At 49.6% G+C, this 17,831-nt stretch overlaps 1 protein-coding gene across 1 annotated transcript in view; it reads right to left on the reverse strand.

Annotated features, from left to right (window-relative positions):
* Nucleotides 1-17,831, reverse strand: part of CASTOR2 (cytosolic arginine sensor for mTORC1 subunit 2) — a 62,524-nt gene that overhangs the window by 10,153 nt on the left and 34,540 nt on the right. Inside the window, exons 2-7 of the mRNA XM_004380773.1 lie at nucleotides 13,462-13,532; nucleotides 3,954-4,147; nucleotides 2,408-2,540; nucleotides 1,802-1,925; nucleotides 795-905; nucleotides 195-277 (exon numbers count right to left, since the gene is read on the reverse strand). Coding sequence (XP_004380830.1) covers nucleotides 195-277; nucleotides 795-905; nucleotides 1,802-1,925; nucleotides 2,408-2,540; nucleotides 3,954-4,147; nucleotides 13,462-13,532 — 716 coding nt within the window. The remainder of the gene's footprint in view (nucleotides 1-194; nucleotides 278-794; nucleotides 906-1,801; nucleotides 1,926-2,407; nucleotides 2,541-3,953; nucleotides 4,148-13,461; nucleotides 13,533-17,831) is intronic.

A 17,831-nucleotide genomic window follows, 5' to 3' on the forward strand; every position in this document is an offset into this window, starting at 1 on the left:
CATCCCTGTCCCAGGGCCGGCCCCATCCCTGTCCCAGGGCCGGTCCCATCCCTGTCCCAGCCCTGACCCAGGCCCAGCCCCAGCCCAGCCCCAGCAGAGCCCCAGCCCCAGCCCTGCCTGAGCCAAGCCCCAGCCCCGCCTGAGCCAAGCCCCAGCTCCAGCCCCACCCCAGCACTGGACCCTGTGTGGCTCACCGAATCCCAGGGGCTGGCCTCCGATCCGCACCATCTTCCACAGCTCTCCAGACGCACTTGTGAACAACAAATTACTAGGAAACCTTAGGAGGAGGGGAGAGAAACCCCAGGGGTCGCTGTTAATTGTGCCTCCCTGGCCAGCTCCTCATGGACATCCCTGCCCGCTGGGTACAAGGCACAGGGAGGGTGTGCCGGCCAGGCTCCACGTGCCCCCGGAGGGGCAAAGCTCAGGGCCGCAAGGAACAACCCCCCCACTCCTCTCAGCCTACCTGCTCTGTCCCTCATCTTGGGGGCAGGTGGGCAGGGAAGGCAATGACTAGGGCTGGGGTGTGGGACAAGCCCCTCTTGCTAAGCTGTTCAATGCCCCTTCCCAGCTTCAGCGAGAGCACTCAGATTTGGGGCCACAGTTCAAATCCTCGCTTTGCCACCAAGCCACTGTGGACCTCAAACAACCCCCTCACCCTCTGAGCTCCAGCTGACTCTCCTCTGAAGGGCAGCAAGGATGTATCAGGGGAGGAGTGGGTGGCGTGCCCAGCATGGAGCCTGGCCACCCTGGGTTGGCACTTCCCTGGGGTTGGCACTGCCCTGGGCCTGGCTCACCTCTGCTGGGTCTGCACGTCCATCACCAGGGAGATGTAGCCCTCGATGAGGGAGAAGGAGAAGAAGCGGATGTGGTCACAGTCATCGCCAGCTGCCATGGAGTCCTTCACTCTAGCGGCCAGAGGAGCTGGTGAGGGGGGCTGAGCCCCCACAGAACCCCAACCCCCACCCAACCTGTTTTGCCTGTCAGCCTCAGCATGAGGTTGCCAGGAAGAGCACTAGCTGGGGAAACCCGGGGCCAAGTTGTGGCCCTGACCCTGCCTTGCCGGGGGCCCTCAGCCCATGCCTCTTTCAGTTGGCTCATCCGAGATGGGGATGTCCCACTGCATTCACCGAGATGCGCACGGAACAGCGTGCAGGTTGTGCGTGTCCCGAATGGGGAGGGTGTCTCTGCCCCTCGGGTTTGCCCACTTCTTGGGGCCACCGTCTGTGGTCACTGCCAGCTCGCCAGCCCCGGGCCGTAACCCACTTAGTGTTGGCCTGACTAACAAAACGTGCCCTGAGAAAGACACAAAACTTGTCCTCACTGAATGAAAAACCAAGTTCCCAGCTCCTCAACTGACTGGGCTTGTCCTTAGAGCTCAAGGGACAGTGGGGTGTTTATTCCATCTGTGTGGTATCTGGTGCTCTACCACGCTCTGGGGTTCCCAAAAGCAGTGTCTCCTCCCTCAGTCTAGGTCCTGGGGCAGGGCGGTGTCTCCCTGCTCAGTCTAGCTCCTGGGGCAGGCTGGTATCTCCCCCCTCAGTCTAGCTCCCAGGACAGGGCGGTGTCTCCCCCCTCAGACTAGCTCTCAAGGCACGATGGTATCTCCTTGCTCAGGCTAGCTCCTGGGGCAGGGCGGTGTCTGCCCCCAAGACTAGCTCCTGGGACAGGGCTGTGTCTCCTCCCTCAGAATGGGACTCCCCCTTCAGACCTGCATCTCCCCTTGGCCCATGGTGCAGCATCTCAGGCCCAAGGGTGCTGGGGGTGGGTGCAGGCCCTGGGGCCCCTCCCTGGCTGCCCCTACCCATTAGAGTAGAACATGACATCCATGAGGAGTGTGGTAACAGCAGGCAGCGTGTCGGGGTCCAGGCTGGTGACACAGAACCTGTTGCTTGGGCTGGACAGCGGGTGGATGACCGGCCTCTGGACTGCAAGAGCACAAAGACAACGGGCGGCTGAGGCCAGAGGGAGAGGAGCAGTGTGGGACCCAGGAAGGAGGGCCAGGGTTGGCTGGGCAGCTGCTCCAAAGGAGGCCCAGCCACAGGCGCTGCGAGACCCAGCCCGTCGGCTCTCCAGGCTTACCTGCAGCCTCCAGGCCTTTGCCCACACTGTGCTGCCCACCTGGAATGCCCTCCCGGCCCCCATCCCCGACCTGGCTCAGCTCTGAACAGTGCTCCAAGTTTCAGCACCAGCCTGACAGCCTCTGCGATGCCTCCGCAGCCCTCGTGGGGAGGGCCTCTGGCCATCACTGCTGTTTCCACATCACCCCCTTGCTGAAGCAGCTAGTCCTTGGAGGAAGGTCTGACGGGGAGGGACCTCTGCACCGCGTGCTTCAGGACTGCCCAGTGGATGAAGCCATACCCTCTGGGAAGGGCGTGGTGTCTCCTGCACAGAGGCCCCACTCACTCACCCATCTTGGGCTTCACGAAGCCATTGGTGATGCCGAGGTTGTCAGCTGCCACCGTTTCCCCATTGACGACCCGGAGGATAGTGAACTCTGATGACAAAGTGTGGGTGACAAAAGGCAGGTCCCGTTCACGCACCTGGGGATGGAGAGTCGAGGACGTGAGTGTCCCTTGGCCCCTGGATGAGTGGGCCTGGGGGCACTGACCCCTTCACTCTGAGATTCTGTCCCCAGAACTGGCTTCACCCCTGTCCTGGCCTCCTACCTTCCTGGTGGTGGGAGATGGGACAGTCTAGGGGGGCAGCAGCAGGGTGAGGAGACACCACACCAAGGCGAGGAGGCGCAGGTCCATGCCCCCACTCCACCCTCATAAGCGTGGTACCCACGCCAGTCCTGCCCCTCCCCAGACCCCAGGCCCCACTGGGGAAGAATACAGACAACATGGCAGCAGGCGAAGCACTCGCCACGTTACCACAGCACATTTGCTGCCAAAGTGGGAGGAAGAGGGATGCCAGGTGTCCAGCTGGAGGGCACTCTGCCCTCTTACTTCCTGGCTCCAGGCCACACCAACCCATGGCCCACGTAACAGGCAGATGAGTGGGGCAGGCAGAAACCTGGAGCCCAGCCTGGGCGACACTGGTGGCTGACCGGTGACCCTGAGGTACCCTGAACCCCTCTCTGGACTGATGACGGGATAGTGGCCACAGAGCTTTGCAGAGGGAGGTCTCACAGCAAGCCACCAGGAGACAGCTGGGGACCGTGGGTGAGAGCATCAGTAGATGCGGGAGGGGGGCGCATGGATGCATGTGAGGGGATTGTGTATGCGAGTGATGTGAAGGTGAATGAGGAATGTGAGGGGGAGTGTGAGTGTGAGGAGTGTGTGTGCATGTGATGGGAGGGGGAAGGTATCTGTGTGAGAGAGAGGCTGTGTGTGAGGAGGGTGTGCAAGGGGGAGTATTCTGCAGTGCGTGTAAGACTATGCAAGGGGGAGTGTGTGTGCTAGTGGTGTGAGGATGAATGTATCAGAGTGTATGAGGGTGAGTGTATCAGAGCGTATGTATGAAGGCATGTGTGTGTGTGAGTGGTGTGAGAATAAATGTACCCAAGTGTGTGAGGGTGTGTGTGAGAGTGTGTGTAGGAGGAAAAGCACGTGTGAGGGGTGTGTGTATGTGAGGGGGAATGTGTGCTAGCGGTGTGAGGGAGGCAATGTATGAGGGTGTGTAAGGGGAGTATACGTGTGGGACGTGAATGTGTGGGGGGAATGTGTCTGAGGGTGGAGCATGCGTGTAGGACTTGAGAGTGTGTGAGGGAAGGAATGTGTCTGAGGGTGTGTAAGGGGAGTATGCGTGTGGGAAGTAAGAGTGACTGTGTGAGGGAGGGAATGTGTCTGAGGGTAAGGGCAGTATGCGTGTGGGACGTGAGTGTGTGAGGGAGGGAATGTGTCTGTGGGTGTGTAATCAGGAGGTGTGCAATGTGAATGTCCGTGTCTGTGACTGTCTGAGGTCTTGTCTGTGTGTCTGGGGGCTGTCTGTGATGCAGAGCTTCGGCTTACCAGGATGAAGTCCGTCTGGTAGGTGGAGAGCATGAACACGGAGATGTTCTGGTCAGCCAGCGGGGCGATGACCGATTTGGCAATCTTGGTCACGCCGATGGGCTGGGAGCTGGAGAAGCTGCCGCCACCAGACACCACATTGAGGGCCAGCCAGGTGGCGTCTGCCACACTCAAGTGCTCCGAGGAGGGGAGCTCTGGAGGGGACAGAGAAGGCAGCCCTGTGACTGCTGGGGCCCAGGGCAGGGACAGGCCAGAGTGCCAGGGACTGAGGCTCTGGGGCAGCTCCACCATTCCAGATGTGCTGTAAGACCTTGATCAGTCCCGCCCCTCTCTGTGCCTCAGTTCCCTGATGGTCAAAGGAAGCTGGGATTGCCTCAGCAGTCCCTCAGATAATTCAGGATGTGCCAGGCAGCTCAGCTGAGTAGGCGCCATGTGGACAAGTGGTTCAAGTGCTCTGAGCCTCAGTTTCCTCTGCTGTAAGATAGAGGTAACAGGCTAGGTCTCACAGGGCGGAGGAGTCAGGATGGTTCTCACTGTCACTTTTCATTCTCAGCCCCTCTGTGTGTCGGGGGCTGTTGTTACTACCATCATTCCATGTAGAACTGACTCCGTGGTTTTCAAACCGGGTTCCTGGGGACCTTCCAGGGGGCTGCAGGTAGAAGGGGAGGTCAGGCGAAGACAGGGTGGGGCCTGGGACTTCCCTCCTTGCTTCAACCAGACCCCGAATGTTAGCTTCTCTGGAACAACTCACAGCTCCAGGAGGGCTCCTGAGGTTGCACATGCTGGGGGGCAGTAACGGTCACCCAAGTCCCTCCTGAGAGCCCGGGGCCGGCCTGGGGTTGGCATTGGCGTGGGCAGAGCACGCTCAGAGGGACAGCGGACCTGTGTGTCCTTGGCTAGCTCATGCAGGCCCAGAACCCACGTTCAGACCATGCCTTCCACCCCGTCTTGTAGAGGAGGCAGCCAGGGGAGCCCGCACACAGGACATAGGTCCACATGGATGCACATGTCTCCATGCTCACGCAGCCACCAAGCCCTCACAGGCTGCAGGCAGGACTCTGTCATGCCTCAGCTGGGAGCAGGCCTGGGGTCGGGGCACAAAGCACAGGGAGGGCCTGCCCTCCCACAAGGGCCCAGCAAAGTTGGAGATTATTATCCCCACTGTGAACCTGGTAACCAGAAGCTTCGGAAGGGTCTTTAACAAGCCCAGGATCACTTTGAGAGGGGCTGACAGAGCCAGGGTTCAACCCCAGGACTGACTTGAAGGTCCATGCTCTGTCCTGGGCTCTAAACAGTCCGCAAGAAGTGGGGTGGGTGCCTGGAAGAATGGGGCCCAGAGAGGGGCCAGTGAAGGGGGCTGTGCTGAGGGTGTGGATGCCCCAGGGAAGACCAGCTGGGCCCTCCTGGCCTCAGGCAAGATGGTTTCGGTAGGGGTGGGGGGTGGGGTGGAGGGTGGGGTGGTGGTGGTGGTGGTACGGGATTGAATGAGGACCTATCCAGACTCCTACCTGCCCAGCTCTGGTTGCCATGGTGACCACAGGCTAGCAAGCCCATTGGTCCTGCTGGCTAGGAAGGGCCGGCCCTTGGCCAGGGGGTGGGTGGAGATGCCAGAAGGTTTCAATGAAGAGAAAAAGGAAAGGGCTTGGGAGGGAGAGTGGGAAGAAAGGCTTTAAAAGGCCCCGATCTCTGGCTTCTGCGTCTATTCTATCTCTTATTCAGTATGTCAGCAGAGAGGTGTCCCAGTCTCACCCACCAGGGGAAGCAAGCTCCCCAGATCCTTGCAAGCCAGCTCAGTGCTGAGATTCTAAGAGTCCAGGGTACCTGTGGCCCTGGGTGGCACAAATGGTTAAGTGCTTGGCTGCTAAACAAAAGGTTGGTGGTTTGAATCCACCCAGAGGTGCCTCAGAAGAAAGGCCTGGCAATCTGCTTCTGAAAAATCAGCCATTGAAAACCTTATGGAGCACAGTTCTACTCTGACATGCATGGAGTCAACATGAATCGGAGTCGACTCAACAGCAACTGGTTTGCTTTTGGCACCTGGTAATGGAGGGGGCTTTCTGGAGGGAAGGCTGTAAGCTCTCTCTCATCTCTCTGAGACAGACCCAGGAGCCACAGAGAGCAAGAATGCTCTGATGTTCCAGTCCTTGTTAGATGGCCAATCCCCAACCTAGGTGCCAACTCCCTGCAATCCTGCACGCTGTGTGAGCGTCATACAGCCTGGACAGTGATTTAGGAAATAATATTGGGGTTATTATTCCCTCTCTTTGAGCATACAGAATGTGACCCAGCTGGGGCTGGGCTCACAAGGACTCACAAGGATACATCACTGGGCCCTGAGGTATAAAGACAATAGCTAAGATAATCTTGGAAAATATCTTTTAGGGAAACTTTCACATAAAGCTGATCAAACAGAACACAGAAGACTTTCCACTCATCTTTTTCTATTAGCATTTCGTGAATAGAAATTTGTTGGACCGATGAAGACCCTCCTAACTCTCCTTACTGAAACCTGTACCAATGATTGTTAAGAAAGACAATTCAAAATGTAGGATCCCGGTTTCCAGCCAATCTGAAAAGGCTAAGCTTTCAGTGGTTTTGCCCATTTATAATGTTAATATATACTGATGGCTCTGTGACTGTTCTTTGGACTCGGGCAGACATGGCTGTGGCAGCATGCTTGTCCATTTTCCCACTTTTGTCCTTTCAAATATATGCCGAATAAAACTTTGTTTTTGCTTTACTAGACTTTGTGATGTCTTTCCCCTACAACAGTTAATGGCGTAGTCGGCAGAGTCTGAAGCTACAAATCCAGTCAACCTCGAGGAGACCTCAACTGCAGAGCAGAAGCCGGCAAAGAAAGGTCCTTTCTTCTGGACCCACGTGTTCCCACTCCATGTCCCTTTGACACTGATGAGGTGAGTGCTCTCAGAAAATGATCCTTTGCTTATGCTTTTTTGTTCTCTTTCTCATGTTTTCTTAAGCTTTGTTTGGCATATTTGTTTGATTAAGGAGAATCTTTCTTAGATTTTTGCTTGATCGTTTGGTTAAGAGTGACATTTAGTAACTCTTTAAGTGAACGCAGTTTAGGTCCAGATTCGGGCATTTGAAATATTAAAGAGGTAATTCTATTTTCAGAGATTTGAGTTACTATAAGCTGCAAAATTCGGACCTTTTTGTGGCTCAGAGAAAACCTGGAAAATAGTGCTCTGCTTTGCCAAATTCTCAGGGAGAGGTGGCAGCTCTTGCCTGTTTTGCCAAATTCTCAGGGGGAGGCAGCAGCTCCTGACCTGTGTTGTGATACTTAAGGGAGAAGTGGTAGTTCTGTATATGTTTTTTCTGTTGAATTGATAGATCTTACCAAAAATTGCTATATACACTTTGAGAAACTAGGATCCCCATATCCTTGTTTTGTGTGGTATTGCCTGGTGAGTTTACGTGGTCTTTCTGTCTCCTTTTGTTCTAAGAGCTTGCTTCTGGTCTAGAGCGTTGTGTCTAAGTTTGTCTTGTATTAGATTGGTGGCTATGGCTAAGAATTGGTGTTTTTTTTTGTAAGACTAGTCATAGAACCTCAGTTCTTTCTCCGTCCAGAAAAAACTGTCTTGTGTCTGTCTTATGATTTAGATTTTTTAAAAGCTTCTTGGAGAAACCTTGATATAAATTGGTCTATGTGAAAAGTACACTAAGACCTTTATGTTTTATACTATGTCAATCTTAAAAGTGAAAGCTTTCTAAGTAACTGAAGCTAGATATTATATGAAATGTGTTTTATTTAAGGAAAAAGGAGAGTTTTGTCTTAAAGTAAAAGCAGCAGTTCCAGAACAGTAAAAAATAAATTAGCTATCTTTTGTCCTTCAAAATGCCTCCATCAATTTAAACATATGTAAATGTCTTCCACGAGTCAAGAGAGTGAGGGCTGGCAGATCAGGCCTCCCTAGCTCCCAGTCTCCAAGGTCCTGTAGCTCCAGGGAAGCTTTCGAAAGACCCCTTTCCAGCTAGGTGGAGACTCTTTTAAGACAAAAGATAAGAAAAATTGCTGCTTTGCTATAGTTATCAGAAATTGGGTGGAACCCAGTCATGAAGGAACTGTAAACAAGTTCTCTTTATTATAGGGGAACTTTAAGAAGTCAAAAAAATAGAAATCACAATGAGATGCACCCAAAGTGGCCTGGAAAAATGTTTCCAGCAGTAGCCAGACACTTCAGGTTATATCCATATCAATGAATTGATCCATTGAGCAGAGACTTTGTGATTTACGAAGCCAGTTGATAAAATCTTTAAGGGCTAAAATTAGATTGGGAAAAATATGAGTAGTAAAAGTTGAATAAAAACTTGGAATGTTTAAACAGACTTTCAACAGTTACGTCTTATGGTATACAGGCTTAAAATAATTACAAAGACATTTTAGGTAACTTACAGATGTTAAATTGAGTTAATAGATATTTGTCATAATTTAAGCTTATATACTTTGGCTGTTTATGCCACAAGAGAAAGGATAGACAGATATATATATTTAAGTCTGCTAATGAGTGTGTTCATTTTTGCCATTTAAAGGGATGCACTATAAGAGATATGCAACAAAGGCAACGTTTAAGAGGTTTCTTGAAAAATAAATTTATTTGATACGGTCAAGTTTTATCTGTCTGACTAAAGTTTACTGGTTTAATTTATGAGATTTTTAGGAGTTTTAATGTTAAGTAGCATATAAAACAAAGAATTGGGTTTCTCGCAGTTAAAATAAAATTTTCTTTGATTTCTGAGTTTTGTGTAATCTGCCTGGAAGACAAAGGTTTGGCCTCTCATTAGAATAAGATTCCTAAGTCTGAATACTAAGCCACGTGGCTTTTAGAAAAGAAAGCTAAGGTTTTTACTTTAAGATCTTTGGTTAAATAACTTAAATATTGTTTCACAGTGACCTATGATATTATTATTTCTTTACTGTTAACTTGGTCGCAACTTTATCTTTTTGAATCTAGCATCATCAAAGCCAATGGTTTGATTGGGGAATTCACATCATTTACCTATGAAGTTTTTTAAATTACTATTCAGGTATTTCGAGATTTGATAATCTTGGTATATTCTTGGTATATCCTGACTATATGGTATTTTGTCTCAAAATTATTATGTATTATATCTGAAGCTCTTTGAATACGGTTAATGGCTATATTTAGAAATATTTTTTATCTAAAGTTTTTTTAACTGATTTTATTTGGCCTTTACATTATGCTTATAATTTCCATCAGATATTTTACCATTAATATGTTTATGAATTAATCATGGCCATATTAAGTTTTGTCATCTGCAGATACGTTTTTACTTTGCTGATTTGCTGAAAAAGTTTGACCAAAATATCTCAACAAAAAGATGGACTATGTTGGACTTGCTAGAAGGACTGTGACTAGATTGAATAAAATTTTCAGAACTCTTATGCAGAAACTAATGAGTTCACAGACTGTGGCTGATCCAGAACCAGTGGAACAGAAATTAACTACATAAGACTGAGTAAACGAAAGGAAACTATGGTTTTTTAAATATTGTTGATGTTTTGAGGTCCTAATTTCTGGATATAAGAAACTATTTTCCTTTCTACTAAATTATCTAACTAATGGGTTTAGATATTGTAACTCCTGAATTAGAAGTTCCTATTAGTAAAATTAGCAAAGTTATAAATATAACCAGAGAAGTATCTGAAATTTGAGCTATGATTTTACAAAATAGAATAGTATTAGCCTTCCTATTAGTTCTCTTAAGAAACAGTTTTGTGCCTTAATAGATAAATGTTGCTGTATTTATATTAATACTCAATCTGAGGTTTTGCAGAATGTAGTTGCTGTTGAGGCACATGAAAAAGTCACTAATGTTGCTTATGTATAAACAAACACCTCATGAGATTTGTTTCCTTGGTTCAAAGACCTTAGGGTCATGGTTTCATTGGTTATTTCAGACAAGTGGCCTAATAGTATTGTTAGCGTTTCTGTTTGACTTCCTAGTTTGCTGTATGGTGCCTGGGATCTTAAAAACCAGACGATGCTCGATTACCATTTATTGAGCATTTTTGATAAAAGATTCCGTAACGAGATCATGATCGAAAGGAAAGAATGATGAGAGAGTTGTATGTAATTCTCCTGGAATCCAGATTTCTGGTTTTCATGGAGGTTGGCGCAACCCACACGGGATACTGCCTTTGGGTGTGCTTTTTGAACCTTGAGCTTTGAGAAGAAAACTGGTTCCTGAAGCCACTTTGAGTCAAATAATGGTCCAGATAAACCAGTAAGACCATTTTGCTCTGGGCATTGTGCTTTTTTTTGGAAGAATTCAATCTGTTTTAGGAAACTAACTTCAAAGATCAGACTGAGAGTTATGTTTAGGGTAAATTAGTAATTAGTTTAAGCAGTCTTTAAGACAATGTCATATGAAATACCTGTTTAATGTTTGTAATCAAACTGTCACCCTCTTACAATGCAGAAAATTCTGTATCTTAAAGAAAGCATGTTCTCAGAGGAGATCGACCTCATGGTTCAGACTCCGTTTTGTCTTTGGTTCCATTTCTGCTTCTGAAAAAGTGACCCATGGCTGTTAATAGGTGAACCAAGGAGAGGCAGCTTGCCCTTGGGAAGAAGACTTCGTATGTTTTAAACAGACTAACTGAAGACCTCCTACAGGAAAGGACCATCGTGTGTTATCTTGCTAATCATGAATTCTCTAATGGAAACTTTGTTGTCACATGTAAATTTTTCTGTATTTTCTGTATCTTCTACAAACTTTGTGTGCTCCTTATGGATATACGTTTCTGTGTAGACACGTTTCTAATTTAGACGATGCCTTTCAACTGATAGGAATTTATGTGGGCAATCTCTTGTTTAGATTCCTGACGAATGTATAGACAATGCACTTTGGAAACTTTAGGATTATCTTTAGATATTCATAGTAATGATACTAGTAAATATTGGAAAGGTAATGTTAATTTGTTACACATTGTAAAATGAAAGTCAGAAGAAAACCCATTGGTCCAACACTCAGGATATTGTTGGTAGCTCTAATTCCTACTTATGGTATATCTGAAGTGGAGAAATCTTCAAGAAAACTTGTCAGTCACTATGGGACAAACAACAGATGAGATGGAAGCACAACAGTGAGCTCTGATCTCACGAGCCAAGGTCACGTAAGATAACAAATAGCCTTAAATTTTTTTTATTAGTGTACTCTGCTGTAGACAAGATATACACAGAATTGTACAGCAAGTTACTTGCTTACACACTATAACACTCTTACAAACACCAGATTTGTTTGGTTGGTTACCATCACGAGTAAGTACCTGGGCTAGATCACTATTGCAAGGAATAGTAATATTCTCAGTCTATATCCTAATAGTATTAGGCATAATAAAATTTGTCTTCTATTGTCTTACACACTTAAAAGACAAGGCCTCGGGCTAAAATGTTGATGTACGCTGAGTCTGCTCACTCTGGCAATGTGATTGATGAGAACATGGCTCTTACTTAAGATCCTGGTGAAGAACCAGATGGTATCCGGTGGAAAACCAGCACCATGAGTTTAAAGAGCCTGCAATGGCCGCCATCTAGGAGCTTGACTAAATCCAAGTATTGATCATCGATCTGTTATCTCCAATCTCTGATCAAAAGGAGGGACTGATTTAGGAAATAATATTGGAGTTATTATTCCCTTTCCTTGAGCATACAGAATGTGACCCAGCTGGAGCTGGGCTCACAAGGACACATCAAATGGGCCCTGAGGTATAAAGACAATAGCTAAGATAATCTTGGAAAATATCTTTTAGGGAAACTTTCACATAAAGCTTATCAAACAGAACACAGAAGACTTTCCACTCATCTTTTTCTATTAGCATTTAGTGAATAGAAATTTGCTGGACCAGTGAAGACCCTCCTGACTCTCCTTACTGAAACCTGTACCAATGATTGTTAAGAAAGACAATACAAAATGTAGGATCCCAGTTTCTAGCCAATGGCTAGAGGCTAAGCTTTCAATGGTTTTGCCCATTTATAATGTTAATACATACTGATGGCTCTGTGACTGTTCTTTGGACTCAGGCAGACATGGCTGTGGCAGCATGCTTGTCCGTTTTCCCATTCTTGCCTATTCTGTAACCTTCCTTGGACTCGGGCAGACATGGCTGTGGCAGCATGCTTGTTCGTTTTCCCACTTTTGTCCTTTTGAATATATGCCGAATAAAACTTTGTTTTTGCTTTACTAGACTTTGTCATGTTTTTCCCCTACAACAACAGCAAGTCACCCCAACACAACCATTTTAATACATTTAAGGATGAAATAAAAAGTGCCCCTTTTCATGAAAGGAAGACCCCTAAAGCTTTCTTGGGAAAATTCTGGTAGGGTGGTGTATGTCACCATGGGTTAAAACCACAGAACCACGCTAGCTTTCTGATTCACTCTCTGCCCTGCCTGACCCTCACTGCCTGAATTGCCTGGCAGCTTCCCGTCTCCTTCCCAGTGAGGGCCAAGCTCCTTGTGATGCTGTACACAGTGCTGTCCAAGGACTTGCTGTGACGACGGATACCCTCTTGTCTGTGCTATCCTATATGGCAGCTACTGAGCACTTGAAAGGTGGCCAGTGTAACTAAAGAGCTGAATTTTGAAAATTTAATTTTTATTTTATAATTTTTTCTTTTTTTATATCATGGTAAAATATATATAACAAAACAGTTGCCATTTCCACCATTTTTAAGTGTACAATCCAGTGGCTTCAGTTATATTCACCATGTTGTACAACCATCACCGCTATCCATTTTCAAATATTTTTCATACCCCTAAACCAAAACTCAGTACCCTTAAGTAATGACAGTGGTGATGGTTGTACAACCTTGCAACTTGTATGCTTTAGAGTGGTGAATTTTATGTTATGTGAATTACATCTCAATTTTTTAAAAAAGGAGAAAAATAATAAAAGGATCATAACTGGGGTTTCCTCAAATGGAAGTGTGAGGCGTGAGGGCATTTTAAAGTACCTGGCCCACAGTCAACAAAACCAACCCCCTGCTGTTGACTCGATTCCGACTCAAGGCCACCCCATGTGTTACAGAGTAGAACTGCTCCACAGGGTTTTCTTGGCTGTAATTTTTACAGAAGCCAACTGCCAGGACTTTCTTCCTCAGTGCCACTGGATGGTTTTGAACTGCCAACCTTTAGGTTAGTAACGGAGCAGAAACCAGTGTGTTTGTGCCACCCAGGGGCATTTTCACGCACAGTAAGTGCTCAATAAAACACATTCCTTCTCCTTCCTGGCTGTTTCATCCTCTGCTAGGTAACACTGAGCCTTACTGACCTGTTTACTTCTGGGTCCTTCCCTAGAGCAGTCTCAAGAATAGCAAGAGGCAGTGGAGGGGATCAGCCAGGGACACAGGGAGAGAGGGAAAGAGACTCTCTGTGGACTTGCTAGCCGACCAGTGGGTAGGGGCAGACACAAGGAGGCGGCAGCCAGCACTGACTGCTGGCGCTGGGGGAGGGAGCCACTTACCCAGGAAGCCCTCCTCATCGACGATGATGGTGTAATCCTCTGGTGTCTCAGTCAGACTGAAGAACTTGCACCTGGGCCGGAACAGATACAGCATGGTGCATTAGTCCCGTTCCTCCCGGACAGAGCCCCTGGGGTGATGCCCACCCGTTCAGTCCCCAGGGCAGGGCGACACAGAGGAGCTGCCTCGGTTTACCCAGAGCTCTGCCTACAGGTTGCTGTCGACCTGCGGAGCACCACCCAGCTCTGCCGCGGCCCGTCCACAGCTCTGACTTAGGTCTCAGCTGAGGTCTAGAGATGCTCATCGCCCCCCCGTACCCCCCAATTTTTGGGGACCACTGAGTCGGCAAGCCCTTAAAGCCCAGTCCAGGCCCAAAAGTCTTAGATCCCACTTTTCCTCTGAGGGAAGCGGCTGAAAGGGTGGCCCTCGGCAAGGTTGTGCAGAGGAACTGCCTCTTCCGCGGCTCCTCACTTTCTGACCTCTCAGCTGGCTGTCTCCCCCCAGGTTGTCCCCACCCCTCCGCTCATCTCCTGAGCTCCAGATGCCACTTAGGCCTAACTCACTGCGGCCCGACTGACCCCCAGTCCCCAGGTGACTTTGTCCCCTGGATGAGCACAGCACAGCTGCTGGTGACATCTTCCGGGCAAGAATTCCTGCGCTGCTGCACGGTCCTTGGAAATACTTTTCAGCCTGGGATGCATGTTGCTTGTTTCCCCCCAAAACTAGACCTTCAGCTCCCAAGGGCAGGGGCCAGGCACTGCTCTGTCCCTCTATATCTCGTTCCCGCTGGTCCCAGTCCTGGGCACACTGTGGATGCCTAGCTGTGTCTGTGCAACCCTCGGGCTGGGCGTCGAGGCTCTCGGTCACTGGGGCCGGGGTCATTGTCCCTCGATGCCCTTCTCCCTGCCCCCATGCAGCCAGAGCCGCCCCCCGCCCCAGCCTGAGCACCCCAGGTGCTGCTGCTGCAGGGAGAGACGGTGTGCTCGAGTGGACACCGTCATTTATCTGGCGTTGGCATTCCGAAGTGTGAGGCCAAGCACAGCCCTGGGCCCAGGGAGTAAAACCCATCCATCATAGAAAGCTGAGACAGAGAGGCCCAGGGAGCAAGCCAGGCAAGGGCCCAAACGTCACTTTTACAAGGATTAAAACGGAAAAGGAATCTTAAAGCCGAAACGCTGTTGTCGGGGACAGGAGCAACCAGAATGTCCACAGCCCTCTCTCGAGCCTCTCGGCAACCCTGCGGGCTTATCAGCAAGGACGTGGAGCAGCCGGAACTCTCATAATGTTGCAGTGAAATGTAATAACAACACAGCACTGTGGAAAACAGTCTGGCACTTTCTTATACAGTTAAACACACACTCACCCTAAGGCCCTCACCCTAAGGCCCAGCAATACTACTCCTAGGTATTTACCCAGGAGAAATGAAGGCACATGTCCGTACAAAGACCTGTATGCGAAAGTTTACTTGTAATTACCCCAAACTGGAGACATCCCAAAGGCCCTTCCTTTAACTAGCAAATGGATAAACTGTGGCACAGCCATACAATGGAATACTAAACCAGCGGCTGTCCAGTCCATCCTGACTCAAGGTCACCCCATGTGCGTCAGAGAACCGCTCCATAGAGTCTTCAATGGCTGATTTTTTGAGGGAAGCAGATAGCCACGCCTTTCTTTCAAGATGCCTCTGGGTAGACTTGAACCTCCAACCTTTTGGTTAGCAGCAGAGAATGTTAACCATTTGCACTACCCAGGGAAATGGAATATTACTTGGCAATAAAAAGGGATGAGCTACTGATTCATGCAATAACACAGATGAATCTCAAATGCATTTTGCTACATGAAAGAAGGCAGACTCAAAAGGCAGCACACTGTATGATTCTATTTATATGACATTCTGGAAAAGGCAAGCCCTTAAGGACGGAGCATAGATCAGTGGTGGCCAGGGGCTGGGTAGCGGCTGCCGTAAGGGGCATGGGGAGGGTGCGTGGGCTCTTGGAACGGGTCTGTATCTCAACTGTGGTGGTGGTTACAAGGTCACATCCGTTTGTCAAAGCTCACAGAGGTGTACACCAACAACAGTGAATACTGCTGTATGTAAATTAAACCTCAAAGAGCCTGACTTCAGAAAACGTGCCGGTGCTCAGGCAGGAAAGGAGGCTGGTGTTCTTGTCTCCGCTGACGTGATGTTCAACAAACAGCACGCACTCTTCCATTCCCTCCAGCTCTTTGGTTTTCAAATTACATCTCTGTCCCTGCCTGTCCCATATCCAATTTGCAACTCTTGCCTGAACAAGTGAAATCCATAACTGCTCTGGGGACGGCAGCAATAATTACCTTATGAAGTGGCAGTCTCCGCATCCTCCTGCATGGTCAGGCTTCGCTCCTTCCCAGGGACCCAAGTGTGCTCGGCAAGAGCCTCGGAAGCCCTGCCCCAGCACCAGATTTCCACAAGCAGATACTCACTGGAACTGCCCCAGAGTGCCCTGTGCAGTCCAGCAGCTCAGCACTGGCTCCCTGTGCCCTCCTGGAGTGAGGGATGCTCCAGAAATAGACCATACAAATGATTCCGGAGGCCGTCAACACCGGCAGAATGCGCAGCGGCTGTGTAAGTGGGGTATAAATATGTCGTTGACTTGGCCCGTAGCCCAGGCCCAGCGCCTCTGAGGCCCTGCCAGCTGTTGGATGCCAATCTCAGGATGTGCACCCTGGCGCAGGTGGGCCTCAGGGAGGGCGAGTCAGCACCCGTCACACACTCGCAAGCTGGCCCCGGACTCTGCAGACTCTGCCTGCTCTCCCTTGCCCCGACGTCCTGCACCCCAGCTTATGCTCTGAGAGGTTCCCCCTCCCTGGTTCCCCCATGACAGCTCTGCCGCAGCCTCTGCATCATCTTGCGCCTCCACTCTCAGGCCCCCCTCGGGCTGCCTGACAAGTGTTCTCTCTGCTGGCCAGCACACCCTTCCCTCTTAGCTGGCTGGGGGCTTCTTGCTCACCCTTCGAGACCCACTTTAGGTCTCTCCTCTGGATTGAAACTTGCCACCGTCCCTCTGTCACCTCCCATAAGAGGCGGTCCTCTTTTGGTGCCCCTCAGCTTCACAGGATGCTCATCTACCAGAGGACTTCCAGGCCACTGGGGACCACGAATGGGCTGGGGCATCACAACTCGGAGGGCTCATTCATCTCACAGGCTAGATGACGCGTGCCCTGAGAGCTGGGCAACTGTGATTTTGATTCATGTTAGAGTATTAGGAGTACTTAGGTGGGCGGGGCACAAGCCCTACAGCCCTGAGCAAGGAAGGAGGGAGACTGGGATCTAGCAGCCCCAGGGAGAGCCCCAGCTCATTGTGGGTCAGGATATACCCCAAGAACCACACTGGTGCCTGGTCTGGGAGTGCCCTGGGCTCTGTGAACAGAGGGCAGGCCACACCATGAAGCCTGTGTCTGTTCAGTCTCAAAGCCAACGTGGAACAATTCTGGAGGGGCTGAGGGGACTCTAACCTGTGCCTTTTCAGCCTGGAGGAAGATTCTGGCCACCACTGTTAAATCTCTGGAGGACCGTCCTGGACCATGGGGTGCAGGCTTGTTCAGTGAAGCAGAGTGGCTGACAGCCTGGAGTCAGAAGGCCAATGCAGCCTTTACAGCTGTGTGACCTTAGGCAAGTTACTTAACCTCTCTGTGCTTCAGTTTCGTCATCTTTACAGATGGGGATAATAGCACCTACTTCATTGGGTTGCTGTTGAAGAATAAATAATACCCAGTATGACTGTGGTAGTTCAGTGGTAGAATTCTCGTCTTCCATGAGGGAGACCCAGGTTTGGTTCCCAACAATGCACCTAACGTGCAGCCACCACCCGTCTGACAGTGGAGGTTTGTGTGTTGCTATGATGTTGAACAGGGTTCAGCAGAGCTTCCAGACTAAGATGGACTAGGAAGAAGGGCCTGGCAATCTCCTTCTGAAAATCAGCCAGTGAAAATACTATGGATCACAATGGTCTGACATGCAACTGATCGTGGGGATGGTGCAGGACAGGGCAGCATTTCCTTTCACAGCGCGTGGGGTCGCCAAGGATGAGGGGCCGACCTGACAGTAGCTAGCAACTACACAACAGCAACATGACTGTGGTAAGTGACCATTTATCCTTCCTGAAGGGTAGAGGCAGCTGAGGGGGAGGCTACGGGGAGGCCGACGGGCTCACAGTAAAGAAAAGCGCTACAGCAGCTAGGCCATGAGAGGCTAACGGGTTAGCTTGGGAGGTGGTGAGGTATCCGTCCTCAGAGGTTGGCTTGGGAGGTGGTGAGGTAGCCGTCCTCGGGGGCTGGCTTGGGAGGTGGTGAGGTAGCCGTCCTCGGGGGCTGGCTTGGGAGGTGGTGAGGT

This window comes from Trichechus manatus, unplaced genomic scaffold (assembly GCF_000243295.1).
Source record: "Trichechus manatus latirostris isolate Lorelei unplaced genomic scaffold, TriManLat1.0 scaffold00077, whole genome shotgun sequence".
Taxonomy (NCBI): Eukaryota; Metazoa; Chordata; class Mammalia; order Sirenia; family Trichechidae; genus Trichechus; species Trichechus manatus.